This window comes from Zonotrichia leucophrys, chromosome Z (assembly GCF_028769735.1).
Source record: "Zonotrichia leucophrys gambelii isolate GWCS_2022_RI chromosome Z, RI_Zleu_2.0, whole genome shotgun sequence".
Taxonomy (NCBI): domain Eukaryota; kingdom Metazoa; phylum Chordata; class Aves; order Passeriformes; family Passerellidae; genus Zonotrichia; species Zonotrichia leucophrys.
Genome location: NC_088200.1, coordinates 37,122,589 through 37,147,839, shown reverse-complemented (window position 1 = coordinate 37,147,839; position 25,251 = coordinate 37,122,589). Strand labels below are relative to the sequence as shown.

Sequence of the window (25,251 nt, the reverse complement as noted above, 5' to 3'; positions counted from 1 at the left end):
TGTAGCATTATCCTTCATCTGGAAACAAAAAAATATTCAACGTGACAGATGTCTGCATGAGAAGGGGGAAAGAGGAAGCACTTTAGGAGGAGGGTAATTTTTTTGCTGTTTTATGCATCTTCCTTAGATACAATTATGTCATTGAATAGCACTTGAATGCAAGTACTTAAAATATGTTTCTAGTGGGAGTAGGTAACTGACATTGTCACATTCTCTTCTGTCATGCCTCTATTCAAATTTACACTTGCAGTTTTGTAAACAGAGTGACCAAAAATGTGTTAATTATTAGACAAGCTGGCAGCCTGTGGCTTGGACAGGAGCACTCTTTGCTGGGTGAGGAACTGGCTGTACGGCTGGGCCCAGAGAGTGGTGGTGAATGGTGCTGCATCCAGCTGACAGCCAGTCACCAGTGGTGTCCTCAGGGGTCTGTGCTGGGCCAGTTCTGTTTAATATTTTTATTGATGACATGGATGAGGGATTAGAGTCCTTTATTAGCAAATTTGCAGATGACACTAAGCTGGGAATGTGTGTTGATCTGTTAGAAGGACAGAGGGCTTTGCAGAGGGACTTGGAAAGGTTGGATGGATGGGCAGAATCTAATGGGATGAGGTTCAGTAAGTCCAAGTGCCAAGTCCTGCACTTTGGCCACAATAACCCCCTGCAACGTTAGAGACTGGGGACGGTGTGGCTGGACAGTGCTCAGGAGGAAAGGGACCCTGGGGCCACTGGTGACAGCCGACTGGCCATGAGCCAGCAGTGTGCCCTGGGGGCCAGGAAGGCCAAAGGGATCCTGGCCTGTGTCAGGAACAGTGTGGCCAGCAGGAGCAGGGAGGTCATTCTCCCCTGTACTCAGCACTGGTGAGGCCTCACCTCGAGTGCTGTGTCCAGCTCTGGGCCCTCAGTTTGGGAAGGACCTTGAGATGCTTGAGCACATCCAGAGGAGGCAACGAGGCTGGAGAGGGGCTGGGAACACAAACCCTGTGAGGAACGGCTGAGGGAGCTGGGGGTGTTCAGTCTGGAGAAAAGGAGACTCAGAGGTCTCTTCAGAGGTCTCTTCTTATCACCCTCTTCAACTCCCTGAAGGGTGGCTGTGATGAGCTGGGGGTTGGTCTCTTTCTCCGGGCAACAGCAGACAGAACAAGAGCACACAGTCTCAAGCTGCACCAAGGGAGATACAGGCTAGAATTAAGGAGGAAGTTTTTCACAGAAAGAGTGGTATATATAATATATGTATAAATACTGGAATCATCTACCCAGGGAGGTGGTGGAGTCACCATCTCTTGATGTGTTTAAAAAAAGACTGGATGTGGCACTTGGTGACATGATCTAGTTGAGGTGTTAGAACATGGGTTGGACTCGATGATCTTAAAGGTCTCTTCCAGCCTAGAAATTCTGTGATTCTGTATTTTATTCTTCCTTTGGTAGAAAACAGATGTATTACTTTCAGTGCAACATGATAACTATTTGCGTGCAAAATCACAAATTCACTGCTTTCTCAGAAAACAAGGGATCTGCACCAGTATACTAAGAGTTTATCACAAAGTGAAATATTTGGAGAGGTACTTTGTTGAAGAATCTAAGGAAGTATCTGAGACCTTGCAAGTCTCATTGCAGCTGGAAGTTAATACTGACTTGCATAATAATTTCCTGTTGTTCTCTGACATGTAAACTTCTCTATTTTTAGTGACTTAACAAAAAATCAGTTGACTGATCCTTATTCTTTCACATACTGTAAATCTGGTCACATACTGTAAGTACAGTTCTAGCAATTGCTGTGCCTGAGAATAGTCATATCCTATTTTCAGAAGAGATTACTAGTTAATCAAACAGTGTCCATGTGTTTTATAATTTTTTCTGTCCTTCTCAGTACTTAGTTTTTTAATTGCTCTTCAGCATGTAATACTGGCATTCTGCTCATCATTAAACAGGATGGGAAATGGAGAATGTTCTTGTTTTGCCAAACTCTATTGCACACAGAGTTCAATTAAAAATACTTTACCAAAAATACCCTCCCATTTTTACTTTTAGCTTGACATTACGTTCCTTTTTAGTGATTAAATTTGGAATCAACTTCAAAGCAGTCATACTTTTAAAAGCAAGATTTCAGGGAGCATGTTGTATTTTCAGCATGGTAAATGGCAGTTGAGAAATATGATAGCACTCTGTGCTTCTCAGTGATTTTCCTCTGTAAATGTGTATGAGTGAGAATCATGAAGTAAAATTCAGGATAATAAACTGATAGGTTTGATACAACTTTTCTGAATAATCCATATTTTTATTATTTTAAGTATTTTCACATTCTGTTATGCTGAGTTTAGAAGAGTTTGTGAGTAAGGTATGGTTAGGCTTTCTTTGTAACTGGACAACTACTTTTGATTTCTATTCCTTTGAAGTGCTAATGGTACATTGTTACTCATGATTATCAGTTATTTTTCTCTTGGAAATTGCAGAATCTCTTTCTCTTGCCAGCGGGCATCTTTCTATTAACTCATTTGAAATTACAGATAGCAGTCAGCTTTACAAATCATTGTAAATAAAAAATAGTTTCTGTTCGACAGATGAAACTGATTTGCAAGGTGGAGGAGGGCTATAACTAGAACAAATAGAAAATATACAGTTCTCTTTACTGATCTTATTAACAATTCAGGAATACTTTTGTGTTACAAATTTCTGAGAGATAGTAAGCATGTTGAATAAAGAAGCTTGGAAAGAAAATGGTGCTCAAGATGATTTTCATTGGCATTTAATTTGGAAATGGATTATCAATGGTTTGAAAGACTTCATCTCATGCATCATATTGTAAACTTTGAAAATAACTATTTCTCTACCACAATCAGTCACTTCATTTAGTTTTGTTCTCCATGTAATACTGAGATTTTCTTGTATTTTGTTTTATGTTCTACTTTACTCCCAGAAAGCTGATTTTGGTTTATTAATAACAAATAATGAAAAGTATAAATCTCCAAAGTACTATTAATAATAATACTGACCTGCCTAAATGTGGTCTTCACTATACTCTGCACTAGCTTCACTTTCAAATACCTGTTAATTCATTGATGTAACTCCCATATACTTCTAAGTTTCTTTCTTCATTTCTAAGAGAACTTCAGCATCATGGGGTTTTGCCATTGATCCTTTCAGAATTGCAGTTGTAACTGTTTGCTCTATATTCTAACCCTTCTTTTTTTCTTATTTTGCTGTTGCATATATAACTTTGTTGTTCCCCTTTGACAAGAGCTAATGAGTTGTCTTCAGCAATAAAAATTTGATATCAAAGTTAGTATTGTTATAAATATTTTAATAAAATTTTCATTGCTGATAAGGGCAAGTGATTTAGTTGACTTAATTTGTCACACTTGTATGTTATTTATATATAGTAAAATCTCCAGTTGCTCTTATCTGAGATGTTTGGTGTGGAAATTTTGTTATGACGCGTCTCTGTTTTGGTGCCTGGTGCCTCTATTTTATGTCCCTGATAATTTTTAGAGATCATCCTGGGCTTTCTTTTAATATTAACTTTAAAAACCTGTATGTGACATTTGTCTCATTTTTGTATTGATCTATAGGCAGCAGTTAAATCTAAAAAAGCAACAGATACCTATAAACTGTATGTGGAGAAGTATGCTACATTTAAATCTGATTTTGAACTGAAAATGACAGAAACAGCACAGGTAAGTGTTGAATTAACTTTTGACGTTGGTTAATGTATTCTGTTTAATTTCTAGAGCAATCTGAAATTAAAGATTTAAAAAATGGAAATTGATTGCTTGAAAGGCAGACACTGACTATATATGTTGTGATAGCACTGTCCTTCAATGACACTGTACTGGCGCTCTAGAAGGTGTTTTGAAGAAATTTTTGGCAGAAAGCAAAATGAACTTCTGCAAGTATTGTATGTGCATTGTGTTTATGTGGAGAAACGTCTGAATTGGTGGGCACCCTGGACTCATTTACAGGAATTTTAATATTGGGATCCATTGTGGCTTTTCATTATTATTCCACTGAAACACTAAAGTTACAGTTTGTTAAAATGCCTACCCAGGATTTACCTGAGGTTATGAAAAGCCATTACAGCTGTTCAAGTTTCTGGGGTTTTTTAAAAGACTATATTCTAGAAGATTTCAGGTGCTTTGTATCAATGCATATGCCATTTCTTGCTACATTTTAAACCACATTTGCCTAAGTGTCCGTAGCTCCTTAACTGCAGCTGTCCTTTTACTTAAAATTGAAAGTAATTTTCACCTAATGTTATTATGGACACTTGTAAACTTTCCACATTTGTCCATATTGGAAATGAAATTGTCATTCTGCCAATTAAAGATATATGCATGGAATTCACTTTAAGTATAATGGTGTAGCTGCATTCACAATTTGGTTGCACAATGGCTACTTTAAAGATGATGCGATAGGAAAAATTACATCTGTGAATATATGGAAGCCCATTTCTGTGTGAAGCACATCCTGTATTGTCTTAATTCAGCATACATTTCATTTGAAAAGATGCTGATTAATTCTCGAAACGAATTCAGTGAGAAGTGTGAGTATTTTAATTTCTTTCCGTGCAAAATCAGTTGGTTTAGATTAAATCTGTTTTACAATGTCCAATAAAAGTAAAATCGTAGAGTAGGCTACAGAGGATGTCCGTGTCTTCTGTAATTAAGATGAAGGCTGCTGAAAAAAAAGAAAATAATTTTAATCTCCCTAAGTGATGACTACAGAGGTACATAAGTATGGCAGAAGATTGAGGGTCTAAGAAGCTAGAGATATGTGTCTTGTATGCAGGGAGTCATAGTCTGTGAATCAGAGTAGCAGTATGTTGAAGATGGGGATCTTCACAGAACCCTGTGCTAATTGGAGACAGGATTAAGTGGTGCACCGAAGTTTGAACACACTTGAAAGGGTAATTACAGAAGCAGGCAGAGAATTAGGGAAGAGCAGAAGTAAACAAAGGTTTCAAGACTGTTATGGTTGACTGTTGGAGAGGATGAGAACATTTTTAGTTCTGATTTTTGGCCCGGAAGAGGCCATTGAAAACTTTGGAAGTGATTTTAAAATGGCTGTCAGCTGACAGCCTGGGTAAAAAGGAACAAACTGTAAAAATTATACGTGATGAGTTTAAAGATCAAACAAAACATATTTAAAGAACATAGATTTACTAGAGAAAGAGTGTGTATGTTTACAGTTGTTCTAAAAAGGAAGTGCAAAATAGATCCAGACATAAGATTTCTTGGTTTAGGTGAAAAAACAAGACTCTTCAGTTATGGAGAAAAGAGGAAACTTGAACACCTTCTAAACATCTTTTGGTAGAAATAGATCAGATTTTTTTGAAAGGCTAGATGAAAGTTCACACAGTAAGTAAAAAAGTTCAATAATAATTCTGAAATGATCTCTTTTTTTCTAAAGTGCATTATTTCATAACTGAATTCTGCACCTTACTTTCCTAAATGTGACTATTTGGTTTAAGATGTGGAGGAAAAAAAGGGCTTATTTGTTATTTTTTCATTTTAGTGTATTTAATTTTTGAAATTTAAGATTTTTTGTTTCAGGAAATATTTTCATTATTATTAATTGCTTATATTTGTTTGCAGAAATTTCAAGACATCGAAGAAATGCACCTTCTTCGAATGAAAGAGATTATACAGTCATTGTCAAATACCATAAAAGAAATTCATTTACAAATAGGAGAGGTATTTTTATACTATATTTGGATCATGCTTTGTTTTTCCTTAATTGTTAAATGGAATATTTCTTACTTTGTGAAATTCAACATAAGGTCAAATTTCCATGGCTTCCTGTTGCATTTTTAAGTTCAGTACCACAAAGTTTACCAGATAAGACTGGATAAATTTTGTCATCAAGAAAAAAACTATTAGGACAATTTGAAGAATTTAAAAATTGAAGAATTTTTAGTGTATTTCTAAATTCTGCTTCCTGGATATTAATTTAGCACTCATTTCACACAGATTAAGGATGCTGCTTTTTAAATTAGAACTAGAGATTATGTCAGTCTGGGAAGTTTCCAGGTATGTTATACTCTTGGATTTTATCAGCAAAAGATATTAGGAACAGAAGCTTTTATAATATCTTTTGTTTTGATGGAAGTTGAATTAATTAATAATCTTTATAAGCAGTCCTTTTTTATTTTTTTGAAGTGTCACTTTATTTGCTTACACTTTAGTATTGAGGTTCTCTGCTAATAAATGATCATCACAAGGGTGATGCTGTTTATTTCTAAAGTATATACACATCCTTCCTTGTTGAAAAAACCTACTAACAGCATGTTGTTAGAGCAAAACAACATGTTGCTAGAACCAGAAGTATTACAAGAGTAAGGCTTTTTACTCAAGCAGGTGGGAGTTGTGATAATACAGTAATAACAGTTCACGCCCTAAACTGGTGCTGGCTGAAAAAACTGCCTGTCTTCCTGACATTATAGTGGGATATGTTGCCAACAAATGTAGAAAAATATATATACACAAGATTTTTAACATGGAAGAAACAGAAGTAAAAGCTAGATCTGTATTTCATTTTTTGTCTATAGTGTACCCACACTTGCTAATACTACAGAAAGGAGTAGTTTTTCCTAGATAAATTATCTTTTGATTTTTCTAAGTCCTAATTTTTCTAATGTGTTTTAGGGGAAGGATTATGAATTTTAACTACTACAATAGCTACTTCTTAAAGTTAATAACTTTTTTTTTTGAAGGTGCATGAAGAGTTTATTAATAACATGACAAATACAACAGTTGAGAGTTTAATACAGAAATTTGCTGAGTCAAAAGGAACTGGCAAGGAAAGACCTGGTAAGAAATTAAAACTCATAGAATAGGAAATGTTAGCTTTAAAACTGGAAATTTCCATTCCTAATGAAATGTCAAACCTGTATTTGTTAATGTGCTGTATTTTTAACATATGTTCAAATTCTTAGTATTCATTATTAACTTTGATATGAAATGGTTTGTGGAAATTGGTAATGCAGAATTCATTATGTGCATGTAGTATTTGTGTTTATGATGTTTGGTAGTTTATTGGTCTGTACAACTAAACTATGCAGTTTCCTGGAACATCAGGGAAATTTGTCAAGAAACTGTAGTTCCTTATACAAACTGTGTGTTGTCTGCTATGTGTTTCTTGTACAAACTGTGAAATCTGCATAAATTGTACTTCAGAACTTTGTTGAATATAAACGTATTAAGAGCAGATGTCTATAAAGCTGCTTATTCAACTATTGGAACGGTTGCATTAATTTGTTCAGCTTACCAAATTATCATTTAAATAGATACACAATATCTATTTTTTTATAAAATGTATTTTAATATACAATAATGTGTATTGCTTCTTTAGTAAGAAGCAAATTGAATAGTACTTTCTGAAGCTACTGTTGATTGGGTGTGGTAACACTTTCCTGGACTGGCATAAAAAGTTGTTCTCACAGTACTGCCTATATCATGTCACTTTAATATTGGCATGAATATACAGTCACTAGGTGTGTAAACAAGGAATTAGTAGTACTGTTTCCTTCAGTGCTAGGAGTCCTCATAAGCATCTCTTGTCTTCTAGTAGAGGCGAACAAAGATGTTTTTTTTCCTAGAGCAAGAATGTACATACCAGAGTCCGTAATGAAAATTTATAATGAATTGTTAAATATTATTAGGTGTCTTGCAATGTGTGTGGGAGGTGTTTAAAACATAACATTGTTTCATATTCTTTCTGTGATCCTGTAATGCTGATATCCAAGTGGGCTGAGGTAAGATTACATATGGAATGATTTTTGAAAGTTTCCTGTGTATGTATCAATTTCTCAGTAAAGCTTAAAAAAGAAAATGTGTGAACTTCAGGGTATCAAGTTCAGTTGGTCTGAAACAGGACAAAGACATGTTACAATTTGGTGTTCAGACCTCTTGGATTAGCTGTTGCCAAGATGTCATGGGAGGGATCTCCATCTTGCATTTAAGGTTCTGACTGCCTGAGTTACAAAGACCCTTGCTAATTTGTCCTAGAACATTGCACACTTCAAGTCATGCTATCCAGCATGGGTTTTGCCAGACAACATTGTAATTTTTAGAGAAGTAACACTTCACCATTTAATTTAATGGAAAAATTACACACATTTATTCTTGCTGCTTTACAGTTCTTCAGATCCCATCTGTGCTCTCTGAGGACGAATAAAAACTTCTCCAAATATATTCTAAGTTAAGCCAAGTATTTTAAGGAACAGTAGCACATTTAGTGTGTAAATATATGCACCTTAAATTTTCTTTTAAATTATTTTATTGATCCAAGCTTTGTCAAGCAGTCATAGTGCAGGGAGAAAGCATAGTCAAATTCAGCAGCAAAAAATATAAATTCACAAGAAGTTTTGGAGTGTTAAAGAGTAACAGCACAGACTTCTAATGATGTTAATTATGCTTATTGCTTCTCATATATTTGTTTTATAAACTTAGAATCATAAAACTTTGACAATTCTGAAGATTTGGAAGCAAAGTGAGGTGTCAGTCTTCTGAGAATGGAAAGGACACAACCACTCTTAGGACTACTTTTTCTTGATTAAACTCCCACTTTTTTGCATCTGGGAAGAGTTCACAGTGAAAAGATAATTCATGGGACAAATGCAGAAAAGTCTGTGGGATGTATTTATTAATTAGGTTGAAGAAGTAGATGGCTCCTCAGAAAAACTAAATATTCAGTGTAAAAAATGATACTGACTTGGCTTACAAAACAAATGCAGAAAAACTGCATTTGTTGTTTGTCACTGTTGGTTTTAACTGTCACTGTAGGTTGTAACTTAAATATGTTTAAAAGCAATATTTTCAAATTCCCCAGGACTATGTAAGCATTTTTTCATCATTTTCATATTATTTGTGGGTTATTATGATAAGTGAGATGGTAGGTACTTTTAGATAAAATAAACTAAAAAGGCAGTGCATAACAAAGGTTTTTAGTTTATTTCAGTATATTCTAGCTATTTATAGTTATTCGTGGCAGAGTTCACTTGCTTTTATTTATATCTGTAAAAATAAGAATGAATCAGAAATGAGGAACTGATGAGAATTACAAACCATGTACAGTAAAGTTAACTGCATATCTGAAATGTATCTGTACAGTGATATCTGTTTTACCAGATTATATGGGCTCCCTCTGGTGGCTAATTTCTGTCACCTGGAGTCAGAATGTAGAGGGATATCTAGAATTCAAGTCTCTCTTGTCCAAATAACAGGTTTTCTTTCAAACAGTAATGCTTTGTGAGAGTTTAATTCACTCAGGAACTTCTTTACAATGGCTCTTTTTGCACTGCTACCTAAATAACTTATCTAGTCAGCTTTTTAACCTGCTTCTCACTGAATTTGCTTTAATTTTTTTCTTTATCAATTCAGTTTAGAATTAGAGATTTTAGTAACACGGTATTTGGAGAAGTAATAATTTTTGTTTTCTGACTTCCATTCAGTGAAAAAAAACCCCAAAAGACCAAACCACTTACATCCAGTTGTGAATCTTTAGTTCTAACTGAAAAGAAGGTTAGTGTAAAACATCAAAAAACAAAGCTGTCAGGACCAGAATTTAATGTGTTCCCTGAACTGCCTTAAACACCCAGAGGAGCCAGAATGAGGTCAAAGAATGGGCCCATGTGAACCTTAAGAGGTTTAACAAGACAACTGTGCAAGGTGGTGCCCGTGGGTCAGAGCAGCCCTGGTACCAGCACAGGCTGGGCATGAACAGATCCCAGCAGCCCTGCCCAGAAGGAATTGGGGGTGCTGGTGGCTGAGAGGCTGGACCTGCCCCAGCCATGGGCACTGCCAGCCCAGAGAGCCACACGTGTCCTGGGCTGCATCCAGAGCAGGGTGGGCAGCAGGGCAGGGAGGGGATTCTGGCCCTCTGCTCTGCTCTGCTGAGACCCCACCTGCAGGGCTGCATCAGCTCTGGGGGCACAGCACAGGAGGGACAGGGAGATGTTGGGGTGGTCAGAAGAGAGACACCAAGTTTATTAAAACACTTCTCATATGAGGACAGGCTGAGGGAGTTGAGGCTGTACCGCCTGGAGAACAGTATGGTCCAGGAATAATAGCTGATTGTGGCCTTCCAGTACTTAAAATAGGCTTATAGGAAAGATGGGGATAAGAAATTAGAGCCTGTAGTGGTATGGCAAGGAGTAATATTTTTAAACTAAAAGAGAGTCAATTCAGACTAGATATAATTAAGGTGTTTTTTATCATGAAGGTGGTGAAACACTGGACCAGGTTGCTCAAAGTGGTAATTTTTCCATCCATGGAACCATTCATCTTCATGTTTGACAGGACTCTGAGCAGCCCGATCTTGTCAAAGATGTCTCTGCTTATTGCAGGGGGCATTGGAAAAGATGAGCTGTAAAGATCCCTTCCAACCCAAAATATTCTAGGATTCCAGAATGTTCCCGGTGTTAGGTTTAATACCAGATTTGATACCATAAGTTGGAAGATACTTTAGTCACTCATATGGTTCTGCAGTGTTCATCAAAACTTATCTGTGACCGTGGTCACAGGGATTTTCAGGTGAAAGGAGAGACAAGAATGTTGACTCTGTGGTCAGAAGGCTTGATTTATTATTTTGTTATATATATATAACATTATAGCTATACTAAAAAGAAAAGGAAGGAAAAGGTTTCTTGAGAAGCTAGCTAAGCTAAGAATAGAAAAGAAAATAATGAAAACAAAAGGTACCTCTCTCAGACTCTGTCCGAGATAGCTCTGTCTTGATTGGCCATTAATTATAAACATCTAAGAAGGGCCAATCACAGGTAGACCTGTTGCATTCCACAGCAGCAGATAATAATTGTTTACATTCTGTCTCTGAGGCTTCTTAGCTTCTCAGAAGGAAAAATCCTAAAGAAAGGATTTTTAGTGAAAAGTTGTCTGTGACACTTAACCACCTCCGATTGATTGGTTTCCTGTTTGTTGTAGTCTGTTGCTTCATATTCCTTGGGAAACTAATTTATTGTATGGCAGAAGATACCTGCTTTTCTTCCAAAATATATTTAAATCAATAATGGAAGTGTTACCAGAGTAATCTTCTTTCAGATTAATGAGATACCAATGAGCTCTAGCTCTAGATACCTAATCTATTAATTTGTTAAAAAATTGGTTTGTTCTAATGTGCAGTGTTGGTGCACAAGACATAGAAGCTGCTAAGAAGTTTAAACTCATATTCTTTTTAGATTTTATATCTGAAATTTTCCGATTAATATCAAATGTCTTTTAAGAGGTTACCTATATATCTGTAGTTGATAATGAGTAATTTTAAATTTTAGTTACTGAGTTACCATGTCCACTTCTCGTCTATGGGGAACTAGATCTGTGTGTTTGTTCTTGTATTAGTTTGTGCCCACTACATGGTTCACTTAGAAGATTCCATCCAGCCCAGCCTTGAATACTTTCAGACATGAGGGATCCACAGCCTCTCTGGGCAACCACTACCTGTACCCTCACAGTAAAGAATTTCAGCACCCTCACAGTAAAGATTTTCATTCTAGTATTTAATCTAAACCTGTCCTTCTGCATGTTAAGGTCATTCCCTCCTTCCTATCACTACATGCCTTTGTGAAAAGGCCCTTTCCACTTTTTGTGTAGGCCCACTGTAAGTGCTGGAAGGTACTCTAAAGATATAATTGACTTTTTGGGTTTTGAGTGCCTTTGGCTGGGTCACAGTAGGCTGCTTGTCCACAAAAACCACCACATCTTTCTTTCACAAGGCTGCTCTCAACTCATTCTCTGCCCAGCCTGTATTGGTGCTTGGGATTGTCTGACCCAGAATCCTGCTGTGGTGCCTTTTTGAATTTCCAGAGGTTTGCTCAGGCCCACGTTTTGGGCCTGTTCTAGTTCTCTCTGGATGGCATTTCTTCTCTCTAGTGGGTCCACCATGCCACATAGCTTAGTGTCATTGGCAAACTCGCTATAGGTGCTCTCAACCGTCCATATCACTGACAAAGATGTTAAACAGTACCAATCCCAATACTGTCCCCTGGGGAACACCACTTGTCACCACTTTCCACTTGGACATGGAGTTTTTGATCGCAACTCTTAGAGTGCAACCATCCAGCCAATTCCTTATTCACCAAGTGGTCCGTCTGTCAGTTATGTTTCTCTCCAGTTTACAGACCAAGATATAATGCAAAAGAGTGTCAAATGCTTTGCAGAACTCCAGGTAGATGACATAAGTTGCTCTTCCCTGATCCACCAGTGATGTAATCCCCTTGTAGAAGGCCTTTGTCTTCATTAATTTGTTGTGGTATTGTTTTTAGTGGTTGTTGGTAGTTTGTTCCTTTATTTTTTTCCTTTTTTCTTAAAAAAAATTGAAGATGAAATCAAAACTTTAGCTGTAATGTGGATTGAAAAATGGAAAGCCATAATCTTGTTTGCTCCCTTGCTCTGCAGTAAAACAATGATGTGCAGATGACAATTGACTACATATGCTGTGCTGTTATTTAATGTGAGTGAGACAGGCATTGGGTCATTTTCAGCTGTAGTAATTTTTTTTTTCATTATTGGTTTTGTGCTAGCTTAATCCATGTTTCAGTATCTGAGAGCCCGTAGAAATACTTCTTGTCTTTTTTCATTATCCATTCAATAAACTTGAGCTTTTTACAGGGCCTGAAAGAGATTTGCATTTTTAAAAATATTGAAAATTTGTGCCTGCAATTAATCTACTCTTTGGATTAAATTATAGCAGTAGTTTACAATGTATATTACCAACAGTTGCTGTTGGTCAGCCATCACTGGCTCTTGTACATATAGTAAAGTATTTGACTTTTCTTTCTCTTATCATTTTAGGTACCTGAAATATAGCATGAATATTTTTAGTGAAATGGTGGTTCCACAGAGAACAAGATTCATAAAGGACAGATGTAATATTCCCATTCTGTTTCTTCCCTCACCAAATGCAAAAATTGACAATTTGGTTAGTAATCTATAATGCGGATTTAAAAAAAGTTTGGTTTGTTGATTTTTGGAGCTGTTGAAGACCTATTTCACTTTATTTGCCCATGCAGAAGAAATGGTCTCAAGGCTCCTAGTAACTCCAGTCATGGAACAGAGTAAGGTCATGCATGTCAAGTGGAGACATAATTTCAAAATGACAAAAAAATTCCTGAATTGCTTTCTGGAAATGGTATAAAGTAAATTAAGTTGATACAATTTTTAGTGAGTTAGGACTGCTATAATGTCAGTATCACTACTTTTTCACAAGGTAGCACTTACTAGAAGAAAGTACCCTGTCATCTTTCTTAGTGTGTGGTGATCCTTTTCTGTTCTGAGAGAACATATTTGGGAGCTCTGCTTGTTAGCAGAGATCATGAAGCATTAAAGCTTCATAAATATAAACATCTAACTCCCAAATTTTTTGGAGGGTTAAAAATTTTTTACCTAGCCTTTGGTTTTGTGAGCTTAACTGAATTGTTGCTTATTTGATTAGAATAAGGTTTTGTGTGACTGTCTGTTGGTGGTGGCATTAGTGCAAAGTTTGGTGTGAGTTTATCACATGTGTTCAGGCCTTTTGTAGTTGCCTGTTGTGAATGCTTTAGTCCTAAATGTCCATGAAATGTCCATTTGTTTTCCAAAACAAATACAAGCGTGTCAGAGTGAGCTGCACCACAGCTGAAAAGTAGTGCTAGTAGTGTTAATGCACAGTTGTGCTCACTCCGTGTTAATGGTTCTGTTAAGTTAAAATGTTGTGTTAAACGGCATGTTTTGTGTCTAATGAAGAAATGTGCCAAATGAACAAGATTAAGCAGTGGGGAAAAAAGAGGGTTAAGAATAAATTTATTACTCCTAAAAATTTTTAGAAACAAGTTAATCTTTTCCCAGACTTTAAGAGTCAAAACAAGGGCCACTGAATATGGAAGTTTGCTTTGATTAGCACTTACTAGCATTTTATGTGGTTAAATAATGCACTCTGTTTTGAAAGAAGGACTTTAAACAGTGCTGGGTGTGGCATTTATTTTTTTCTGTGGGTTCATTTGATAACATAGTAGTTTACAGCACATATAAAAATACTGTTCTAGGACACTGAACAAGTTACAAAGTAGATGTAAATAAACACTGCAAATGGTTAATACTGACTTTTGAACAGCTCTGCAGGACATCTTTGAGCTACTTTTCCACAGGGAAGGGTAACAAAGCAAGTATTTATTTTATGTTCTTATAAATTATTTTCTTTGTATTTTCTTTAAATACTGTGAATACTTTAGTGCTGCTGATGCTTGTGGTTAAATGCACAAATAGCTTGGAATGTCACAATTTCTCAAAGATTGTGCCCACATAGAGTTCTACACAGAAGACTGACTGAGGAATGAGCTTAGTTTATCAACACTGACAGTGTCCATGGGATTCAGCAAAGATTCTTTGTAAAAGAGGGCAGACTACTGCTGTATTTCAGAAGTTAATTAAAGAAATTAAGTATGAATATTTTTGAGGATTTGATGAGAAGCTGGGCTTGAGGCAGGTTGAAAAGTCTTTAAGAGTCTTATGCTGTAGAACTGATTTTGAGAAGGAGATACAAGCTGAAAAGCTGTACCAACAAATGGTGTCTTAACTGCTTTCCTAGATATCTGTTTTATTTTGCCTAAAAAATTCGGTCCTTTCAAGAAACTGCCAAAGTGTCTGTGGGCTTCTAGTCTGAAGATCTACCAGCATAAGTTTTTAATAATTACATATATCTAAGTTGTAAACTTGTTTTAGAATGCAATTTATTGATTTTTAATGGTCTGGAGAGTTGTAAAGGAGAAAGTTTTATTGAAAGAAATATTTGAATGCAAGTGGAAGAATCATAGCATTGATAAAAATATCTTGGACAGCATCAGTAGACATAATAGGGCAAGAGCTAGATTGTGGATGATCTGGAACACGCAGTAAGATAAAGTACTGTTGGGCGCACTCAAATTTTTTTTCCTACAGGCAAACAATTCAGTTTTAGCCTGCTATTTAAAAGAGTTTTTTGGGATTGCAGGAGCAAAGCAACATCCATTTCAGTAATTTAAATAGGAGGAATATTTTAACTAGGAGGTAGTCATCACAAAATGCAGTAGGATATATGATGGATTTTACTATGACCAGAAAAATTTAATAGCTTTAAAACAACTGAAAACAGAAAAAACACAGTGATGTATTTTATGTTGATAAAGTAAATAAGACCTGGACTTTACTTATATTGAAACATAACTTTATATATAATTAACATTTAGGAAATATTTGATATTTTGAACTTAGTTATTTGGGGTATATTTTTCTTTTAAGTTGGGAAATGTTCTTTGTTTTCTAATGGAAAAAAGATATTTTTGCCTGAAATTCTGAATGCTATAAAATATATTACCCTATTTTTGCTCCATAGGGTCATATTAAACATCTTAACTTTTGATGATTTTATGGTCTTAAGTTCAGAACTTCAGTAAGGAACCATACGTCTCTTCATTTACAGAATGTGTGACTTCAAAAAAAGATGTGATTCTTTGAAAGTGTCTTTGAATATGTGGGCTATAACTTGACATATTTACAGTGTCTAGTGTTCCAGAATCTTAGCTGAATCTCCTTAAAAGTATCTGTGCAGTTCTTTCATCACTGCATACTTGCATGGTCGTCTTCAGCAGGTGCATCATGCACCATGTAGATGGGCAGAGCCTTTTGTTACAGTTACTTATAGACTAGAGTTATGCTGTTATTTAGTACTTTTTCCACACCTCTCCTTCAATTTTCACAAGACTGCTACTTTCTACACAATTTGATGGAAAAGGAGAGTGTAGAAATGAGGAGGTTGCTAGAGGAAGAAGAAGCTTCCAAAGTACTACTCATTTAGAGAGTCAGCAGACAGCTGAGTATGTATTTGTACATATAGTATATGTTGGCCTGCCACTTAGCTTATGAGTACTTAAAACCAGACATATTTCACATCCTGTTGTTTATGCAGAGAAAAAATATGGAGTGAAGCTGAAGCAAAAGCAGGAGTAGAAAAGGATGAGAAAAGGGGTTGTAATGCTCTGCAGATTGGGGTATTAGCTGACATTATTTTGCTGCTAACAGACCTCACATTTCCATAGATAATTGCTTTCATAGATCATAGCAGTGTTTATTGTCATACTCGGATGTTGCAGCCTAGACAGATCTCTACCTTGAATCATTGCTTTTGATACCTTTCCTGTCTCTTTTGAAAACTCTTGTGTTATCAGAACAGGGAAAAATACTTTTTAACTGATGTTTGCCACCTTTTATTTTAGAGAAAAAAAAAATCTGCTCTTTCTATCATCCCTTCTGATGATAAACATCTTAATTGATAATGATTATTTTAAGGCTACTCAGATTATGATCCTTTTCTGCTTTGTTTTTGGTCTGCAAGCCACATAGAAATAGTCCCTTGAGTATAATAATGATATAATGGTATCCCCTTGAGTACTTGCTGTATTCACGTAGTTTGCAACCCAAGGACCAGAAAAGCCTGAGCTGGATAATGTTGCCTTTGATTTGGTGAACTGAGTGCAGGGCTGGAGGCCTAATAACAGAATCAGAGGTAAAATTTTTCATCTGAAAAAATTCTTCCCAAGGAAGTGCTACATGTTGCTACTGATAATTGTCATTATTTCTGGTGCCAGTATCACCTCTACCTTTCACTTTTTTTTTTCTTTAATTGAATACTGTTACTGTGCTATAGTTTTCTTTTTTTAATTTTTTTTTAAAGGAAGATTTGGTGAGACATTCAGCATCTCTAGAGGCTTTGTATCAGCTAGGCTGATATATCATTCTGAGGATATAACAGTGAGTAGTCAGAAGTTCAATGACTGGTGTGATGATTGGTATATTTATCGAATTAGATTAAAGGATAAGGTTTTGCCAGTACTATTTCAGTGTTTTCCCTCAGACTGACCTGTTAGCATGCCAGTTTTATTTGTTTGTCCCTTATGCTCTTTTTTGGCAAAGAAGAGCTGACCAAATCCATAAATAAAGATTTGGTTGTAGCAGTTTGGTACTAGCATGATCACTGTATCACATGTATGAAATTTAGCTCAAAGAAAACAGCTGCTCATCTTTACTCTATATTCCTCCAAGGATATGCTTTTATTTGGTTTTATCCTTTTTTTTAATGTATAATAAAAGGTCCTTTTCTAGGAAAAAAGCATTCTTACTGTTTTATAAATTCATTTATTATGTATGTACAGGCAATAAAAATGGGGAGTTAGTGTTAGAAACACTGATGTTGACGGAATATATTTAGGCTTCCTGGCATCTGAATTTGAAATTTTTTGCTAAACATGTCACAGGATCAGATGATAGCAAGAAAAAGATTGCTTATATGTTTGTGTACATACAAAATTGACCTTTGTGATGCAGCTTGACATCTAAACACTAAAAGCAGTCATTTGTTTTGACAGCAGAATTAATTGAGGCTAAAACAGTCGAAATTCCACTTGTATCAAGCTGTTCATTAGGAACTGCTGTCTGGCTTTAGTGCTGTCAGAAAAATAACCTGTTCTGCTATGATTAAATAGCAGAATGATGGTCGGTCCACTGAGTTTGAGAGAGAGGTTGAATAAACTTTCTACTGCGGAAACAATTCAGAAGTGACACGCTGCAAGGGGGGTCAGAATGTGCATTGATATCCAGCTGAGCTGTCAACTGGCACTGAGCCAGGCACGCAAAGCTTTGCCATTTGAAGCAGCATGTGAAGCATATGCAGTTTAAAAAAATTGTCCTCCTTTCATGCATGATTTACACTCAGAGAAAAACTTTTGTTTTTGTTGAAAACAAGAATATGGTTTGTTACTGCATTTGTAACTACAGGTACAGATTTATGGAGTAATTTTAGAAGATTTTGCTTGAAACAGATATGTTAATGTTTATGTGTGTGCATGCATGTGTGTAAACTGAATCCTCAGGCTGCAGGGAAAGGCAGTTTCGGGGGGTGTTCTGAGGGTCTGATTGTTTCTAGTTACTGAGAATTTATGTGAAGTTAATACCAGTATAATGTTTCTTTCTGTTGTACATGCTCCCCTTAAGATGGAAAGGACACAGTTTCAAAAGCAAATGCAAATGTAAGGCAGTTCTTATTTGATTTGTTGACTTCTTGATTTGTTTAACTTTTTAGCTCTGTGGGATTTTCCAGTTCATTGATATACGTACTTGGGGCACTTTTTCAGGGTATGACATAATGTTATGTTTTCCTTACTAGCAATATTGGTTGACTTTTGCATTTGACTTGTTTATTTAAGAATCCAAACAGTAAAATATTTTTTTCCTCTCAATTGAGGAAAGCAGGAGTTATTTTATTGTTTTGACACTAGCAAAACATTCTGCCTCACAGAGCTTTTATGTAAAAATTATACAGACATGCTAGAAAACCTGTATCTAAGATTTTGTGGAGAGAGGTTTTGTTTTTGTTTTTTTTTTTAAGTAGCAGGTGTAAGATAGTGGTTATAAAGATAGTTTCTGTTTAGTTACCTTGAATATACTCTGAAAGTCCTGCTGCCATAGATGTGAGCTAAATACATAGGAGATTCCATTAGATAATGTACAGTGCAATTACATCTTCTTCATTTGTCTGTCAAAAAATTATTATCTCCTTATTGCTAGCTATATACTGAACCTTTAAGGGCATGAAAGCTCACATACTCACATGACACTTGTAGCAAGAGAAACATTTAATGTAGTTACTGAACAGTCTAGGAGATGCATGCATCCTGAGATGCACCCTTACTTGCTGGTGCTTAATTTATGCAAGTGTCACTTCTTAAATGATGAAATTATGAATTCGGGAAATTATGAAATTAACTAAAATTTAAATTACACTGTATTGTATTATTGTATAAATTACATTTGTACAAATTACTTTTTTCTGTTCCAGCAAACAAAAGCTGCGTTATTTACAAGAGCCTAAGAACTGATCCAATCCTGGTGTATTTGCTTTAGTCTCTTGTCATTTAGCAGCTGTCTGCCTCCATGTGTTTGTGAAACCATACTCCATTTGCTTTCTCTTCTTGTCCTTATTTTGTCCCTGCTGTTAGAATACTGTGAGCATTCAAAAACTCAGTGCAGCTTGCAATGATGCTTGCTAGGAATTTGCATGTACAATTAGAGGAGCTTACTGATTTTTAATGTCTGCTTTCTTTCTAGAATACTACTATTTCTCATTAGCATCCAGATAGCTAGGTATATATACTTAAGTGACGAAAATCCCACTAGATACTCATGTCTCTTTCTATTACAAACGGTAACCTTCATTTATGCACTGTATTTATTAACTTTTTTCTATTCTGTGTGTCTACAGTATCAAATACATGCAAGTGTATATAGAGGTATTTAAAGTGTTAAAGCCAGTGTTGGCAAAGTTTGGATTAATATACCAGCAGGGAGAGTAGACTTTTGAAAATTGTGGTCTCCTTGCGACAGAGCATTAAATCAGAGATCTTTGCAAGGATTGAACTAGATCTCAACTATAACTTTTTATTTACTCTGAAAAAAGTCTTGAAATGTCTTTTTGTTTTTACACTTTTTGTTTTTTACTGCCATAGTTTTAGAATTTGGTTTTGTGTTCATATGAATGGTTGAGAATGGGCTTCCTTCTCAGCTCACATTATTGTCTTGTTATGAGAAAAAGAACAAAGGAAATTTTAGGGCTTTGATTGCAGTACTGCCAAATAGCAGTGTTACCAGTATTATCACCTGCACTAGATGGTTCTTTCAGTGCCTTAGGCTATCATGTGGCATGAACTCTAGTGACAGCTTCAGAAACGACTTCAGTCCCCAGCATCAATACTACTTCTTAAATGTGAAGCAACTGCTTTTCTTTCTTTTAATGCTGCAATGGACAGTGAATTTGTTTACTTGCATCAAAAATTGTAGCCATTGTAATCATTTACATTTTGAGCTGACACCTTGTCAGTGTTAAGTCTTCATCTACAGTACAATCGTTAGGCACAAGCCTGTTCTGAAAACTTTTTGCATCCTAGAGGTAGTGCATCCACCTTAAAAACTTAATGTAGTTGTTACAGAAGTTATTGAGATACCAGGACATCAGTTTGCATGCTTTGACTTCCATTTGTATATTATATCTGTCTGGCAATCTCCATTAATGCCAAACCGCTGGTAGTTCTTGACTATAGCAACTTCTGACTTCTTGACTTCTGATTAAGGAATCAGAAAGATATGTATTATGGTGTCACAGAGGAGAAAGCTTTCTGAGTTGGGATTTTTTTAGACATTTGGGGAATTTTTTTTTCTGTGCTAGTGTGGCTGTTTTTGTTTCCATGTTCTACACTGTCAGTGGGCAGTGCTGGAAAACTTTCTAAGAAACTGTCTGAATTCCTTATTGATGCTATGCTCTTACAACAGCATGTGTGCCTAAGGCCTTCTGGGTGACTAGGAGACTGCAGCTAGTTCTAGCAGAGGACAGTGTGGTGACAACACACAGTTCTGGCTGGACAGCAGTGTTATCACCTCTTTGGACTCAAAAGCATCTGTCCTAAGGAGACTCCAGCTGTTATGCAGGCTGTTGAAATCTTCTCACAGCTATCCTGTTTTCTAAGTTAGTAGACTATAGAGTGCCACACTAGACAGGAAATGTCTATTTCTGAAATGTTACTTTCATTAAAAATACTATGCCCAAGTCAAAATATGGTACTCTTTAGGCAGACATATAGGAAGCAGAACTGTTGGAGGTCTGAAGTTACAGAACAAAACTTGTGAGAAAATTTAAAACTGTTAAAAATTTCACTACATTCAAGAGGGCAAGCTGGATTCACAGAATATTCCTTAGTTGGAAGAGTCCACAAGGATCCTCAAGTCCAACTCTTCAGTGAATAGCCCATATAGGGTTTGAACCCACAACCTTGGTGGGTTGTGGGTTCATGCCCTAACCAACTGAGCTAATTAGAGACAGCCACTGACATGAATTTCTGAAATTCTGAAGGAAGAAGGGCCCTATACAAATTTTAGTAGGAAAGGTAAGTTTCTACCAAAATAGGTTTTTGTATTGTAACTGGTTCACATGATATCTGTGTGTTTCTGTAGTAAGGAAGAATGTGTCTTCAAATATAAATTCTTACTAGGTGTAAAAACCTCACCTTTAAAGACAAGTGTTTTAAGCAAGCATAATGGAAAAAAATAGAGTAACTTGGATGTGTTGTTGAAGAAAATCTTTCCTTTCTGATTATTTTAAAGTGGAAGTTAAGATACTGATCTGAAATATGGATAAACTGTATTTAAGCCTTCATTATTTTCTTAATCATTAGTGTAAAAGTTTTAAAAATAAGGGGATCACTCTTAGTAGAAAGGATAAAGAAATGGCGGAATTCTGAAAAAGCCTGAGTATTTTATTCCTCTGAAAATATATTTAAGTCTCAGTGTTTACAGGTTCCTTTCTTTTGCTTTAGGGACGAGTGTCATTGTTTTGGCTTTTTGAAGATATTTCCTAGCAAAATGAGAATATGTATAGAAGCAAGAAATAGAAGTAGTTGAATCATTAGCAAAGTGATGAAAAATATGTGGTCTGAAGTGTAGTTCTGAAAAAGTAACAGTTGAGTTCTTCAGCTTCTACATTTTATGGCATTTTTATGAATGTCTTGCTTAATATCCTGTGAACAATAGTTTAATTTTGTAAAATAAAATGTTGATTAAATCAATATGGAGATGTAGACATGTACTGTTCTAAAAATCAGTTTTCCTGGTCTTTTTTTTCTGTTGTTTTGTTTTACAAGATACTCAAGTTTGCTTCCTTTTGGAGCATGCTGACTTTGTTTTACTTTAGATTTAGGGAAGAGCAAAGGAAAAGGTATTGGAAGACCAGTGTAAAATGTGCATATATTTATGAGAGAGCTGTAAGGAATTTGCATCTTGTCTTTCTGTATTGAATAATTAGACTTGCATTTGAAGTCATTTGCTAATTGAAACTTAAAAATCTGTTAAGACTGCTGTGTGAGATTTGTCTTTTAATATTCTGCTTGCAAGAGCATCATTTGGAGGCCAAACAATTACATTATGATAAGTGAGATATTGATGGGTTCTAGTCCAAAATTCTGATCCTGCTGTTTACAAACATTTAAATTTGTTTTTACTGATTAGGAAAATTTTGCAAACTCAGTCTTAATTACAGTAAATATAAATTAATACTTAGAGCATGCCATAATTAAAAAAGAAAATAAGTCATTAGAAGTATTTTTCCCCCTCTGTCTTATCTGTCACGTTTCTGTACATAAACTTGTGTGCATGCTATCAAAGTGTTTGTAGAAAGGTAAGGAATAACCCCTGTGGCACAGTGATAGCATGCTAAACTTTTTCTTCTGTGGATACGGATACAAGGTAATCCAACAAGGGCTGGAAGAAAAGGTACCTGCCTGCATGTGCTCTTTGTTTTCATTGCACTTCCACAAGTATGATGGTATGATTCTATCATTCCCTGAACAAGATCCTATAGAAACTCATGCTGTTTTCTGTACACATGCTTCCTAAAATGTCTCAGAGTGGGATTAAATAAATTCTAGGTTTAGGAATATATAGGAATAAATAAGGCTTAGGACATCAATTTGCAATGGCAACTGACTGTTGTTAGTGGCAAGTGACTGCTGTTGGACTGTTAATTTGTGGCAAATATAATGTGAGGAATTTCTTTAGATCTAGGGCTTAGCTAGTGTTCTCTTTTGGTTTGGTCCTGTTGGGTCTTAATGATTTTTTTGAAAAAAATTATTTATTGCTCTGTTTAAGATTTTACATGGCACTTCTGATTGTGTAGGCTATTGGCTGTGGAGAGGAAGCACTAGAACTAGCAATGCAGGGTTAGAAAAAGTGTGACTTTCAAAATTAGGGCTAAAGCTTTTCCTTTTTCATTTTTACTTATACAGTTCTTGTTCATTAAAAGAAGGTAAATTTAAAACCTTACACTGATGCTATATTATAAATGTGGTTTTGAATGAAGACACCAATTAGATATAGGCAATTGAATTGTAGTTAGATGATGACTAGTATTTTAATTTTTCAGTATGAAGGAGTGAAAAAACTGCTTCACATGTGTGATTTTGCAGTATCTTTGGCCATTGGCAGAGTAATTGTGCCTTTCATTTGCTAACAACATTTCTGATTTGATTATCTCATATTTTCAGGAAATATTGGTTGTCATTAAAAAAGATGAAATTTGATCTAATGTTTATCTTCATTGTCATTTTTTTAAGGCCCTATTGAGTTTGAAGAATGTAACACATCCAGTGTAGCTGAAGGTGAGTTGCCATAGCATAGTTATTTACACGAGAATTCTGTGGATTAGTACTTGAACTGTGAAGCAAAGGGTACTCATCAGTGTGTGAGTCTGTATAAATGTAAAGTGCTCCAGTAGACTAAAATGCAGTTTTTCTTTTGAGAAACAAACTTCAATGACAATAAGACTGGTGCCTTGGGTTTTAGCTTTTAAATTTTTCAGATTCTCTGCTGCCTGGTATGCAACTCTGAAATTTCATATTAGATATTAGTAGATTTTCTTCACCAGGTAGTTAGACAAAGCAATCCCTTCCCAAGTAGAGAATCACAGACAACCATTACCCAGAAACCATAAACAGCGGCAAAGAGAAGGGGGCAAGCCATGAGACTTCATGACCTGGAGCTGTAATTGCACAATTGAACCCAATATATAGTTGAACCAAAACTTACAAAAGTATAAAACTCACGACCGGAATCCATCTTGGATTCATCCTGGGTGTAGCCCTGACCAGGCTCTTGTAGTGTCCAAGACGTATCCTTTTAAGGCCTTTCAATAAATACCTATTTTGTTCATTTAGCTAAGTCTAGCCTCTGTTCCAGATCAGCCTTTCTAGGCATCAAGTCCTATAAAAGCTTTAAAAGAGTAATGCATAAAAGTCAGATAATTTGAGTGTTTCTTACATGTGTACTTTGGCTAACACTTGGTCTTTGCAGAGGTTTGGATTTGATTCAGTTATGAATGTGTTGTAGCTTAATTTGCAAGTGTCAAAACAATGGACTCTTCCCATTGTTTCTGTGTCAGTTAAACTAAGCCTAATGTAGTGTTATGGTTGCAAATTCTTTCTTTGTTGGTGCAGCCTTTTTTACTTAGGGGATTGTTTAAAGTGGTTAAGAACTGCTTTCTGTCCATAAGCTATGTCTTTACTTGTGGGACTGAGGAGTCAGCAGTATAACTTATAGCATCCAAAAGCTTTTTTAAGTTGCCAAGATTTTGGCTGAGACATAAAATCTCTTCTAACTGAAGCAGAGAAGATCCATATTCAGAAATTAGTCTCATACTCCATTTGCCATTATTTTGGTCTGCATAAGACACAGAGGAAAAACAAAGCCCAGACAATTAAAAATAATCTTGGAAAAAATTATGTTCCTCAGTATATATTACTGACTCTACAGCTACCTGATTTGAGAAGTTTAGAGTTACTGAAAATTTCTAGGAGTGGAGAGGTTTCTTATGCACTGTGTAATGTATTTTTGTAAAGGTAAATACAATAAAGTGCTTGGATTAACAGTGGTCTAATTTTGGAAACCAAATTATTTCTACCACTCTCCTCAAAAGCATGCTGCCAGTAGTATCGTGCATCAAAACCAAATTGTAGACTAGTTGGATCAGATGCTTGCACTTAGTCATTTTGTCTGGCAGTCTGCTTTGCCTCAGCAAACATTGTAAAGAAGCAGATGTGGCAGTAAGTCTGAGGGAATATTTAAGTGTATTTTAGTTTTAGTACATTAAGTAGGAATGAAAGCAATATGAAAGCAATGAAAGTACTTTTTTCAGTACCGTAGCTGTATGTATCCAGTGCTAAAAGCAGGGAAGAAACAAAAGGGGAGAAGTGTAATTCCAAACTCGGTGAGAAAGCTGTATTAGAGCTGGATGCGGCACTGGGAAGTCATGAACTCACATCAGCTGGAAAGCCAAGAAACACTCTTATTTTTAATGGGACCAAGATACTACTTTTGAGGAAAGACAGGAACTTGCAGCTTCTGGGAGCACACAGGGTAAAAGAAATAACAACAGGGTAACTGTTGAACTGCCGTAGCTGGGGAAGGCAATGTTCAGTTTCTCATCCATGACTATTCAGTATCACTTGGAGCAGCATCCTATTGAGTTTTTGTGAGCAGAATCTTCTTCCTCAAAACTGTTTATTAAAGAAAACAGAGTCTTCATACCCAACCTGGAGATCCAAGTCAGTTTTTTAAGAATGTTGTAACTAATGTGTTGAACCCTATTTTGATTTTTTTTTAAATTGGTATTTCACTTAAAGCAAATTGGAATAATGTT

At 35.8% G+C, this 25,251-nt stretch overlaps 1 protein-coding gene across 5 annotated transcripts in view; it reads left to right on the top strand.

Annotated features, from left to right (window-relative positions):
* The window catches only part of FCHO2 (FCH and mu domain containing endocytic adaptor 2), an 86,132-nt gene that overhangs the window by 18,332 nt on the left and 42,549 nt on the right, over nucleotides 1-25,251 (top strand). For all 5 annotated transcript variants that reach the window (XM_064735134.1, XM_064735135.1, XM_064735133.1 and 2 more), the window contains exons 6-9: nucleotides 3,567-3,671; nucleotides 5,589-5,687; nucleotides 6,707-6,803; nucleotides 23,171-23,215. In XM_064735134.1, coding sequence (XP_064591204.1) covers nucleotides 3,567-3,671; nucleotides 5,589-5,687; nucleotides 6,707-6,803; nucleotides 23,171-23,215 — 346 coding nt within the window. The remainder of the gene's footprint in view (nucleotides 1-3,566; nucleotides 3,672-5,588; nucleotides 5,688-6,706; nucleotides 6,804-23,170; nucleotides 23,216-25,251) is intronic.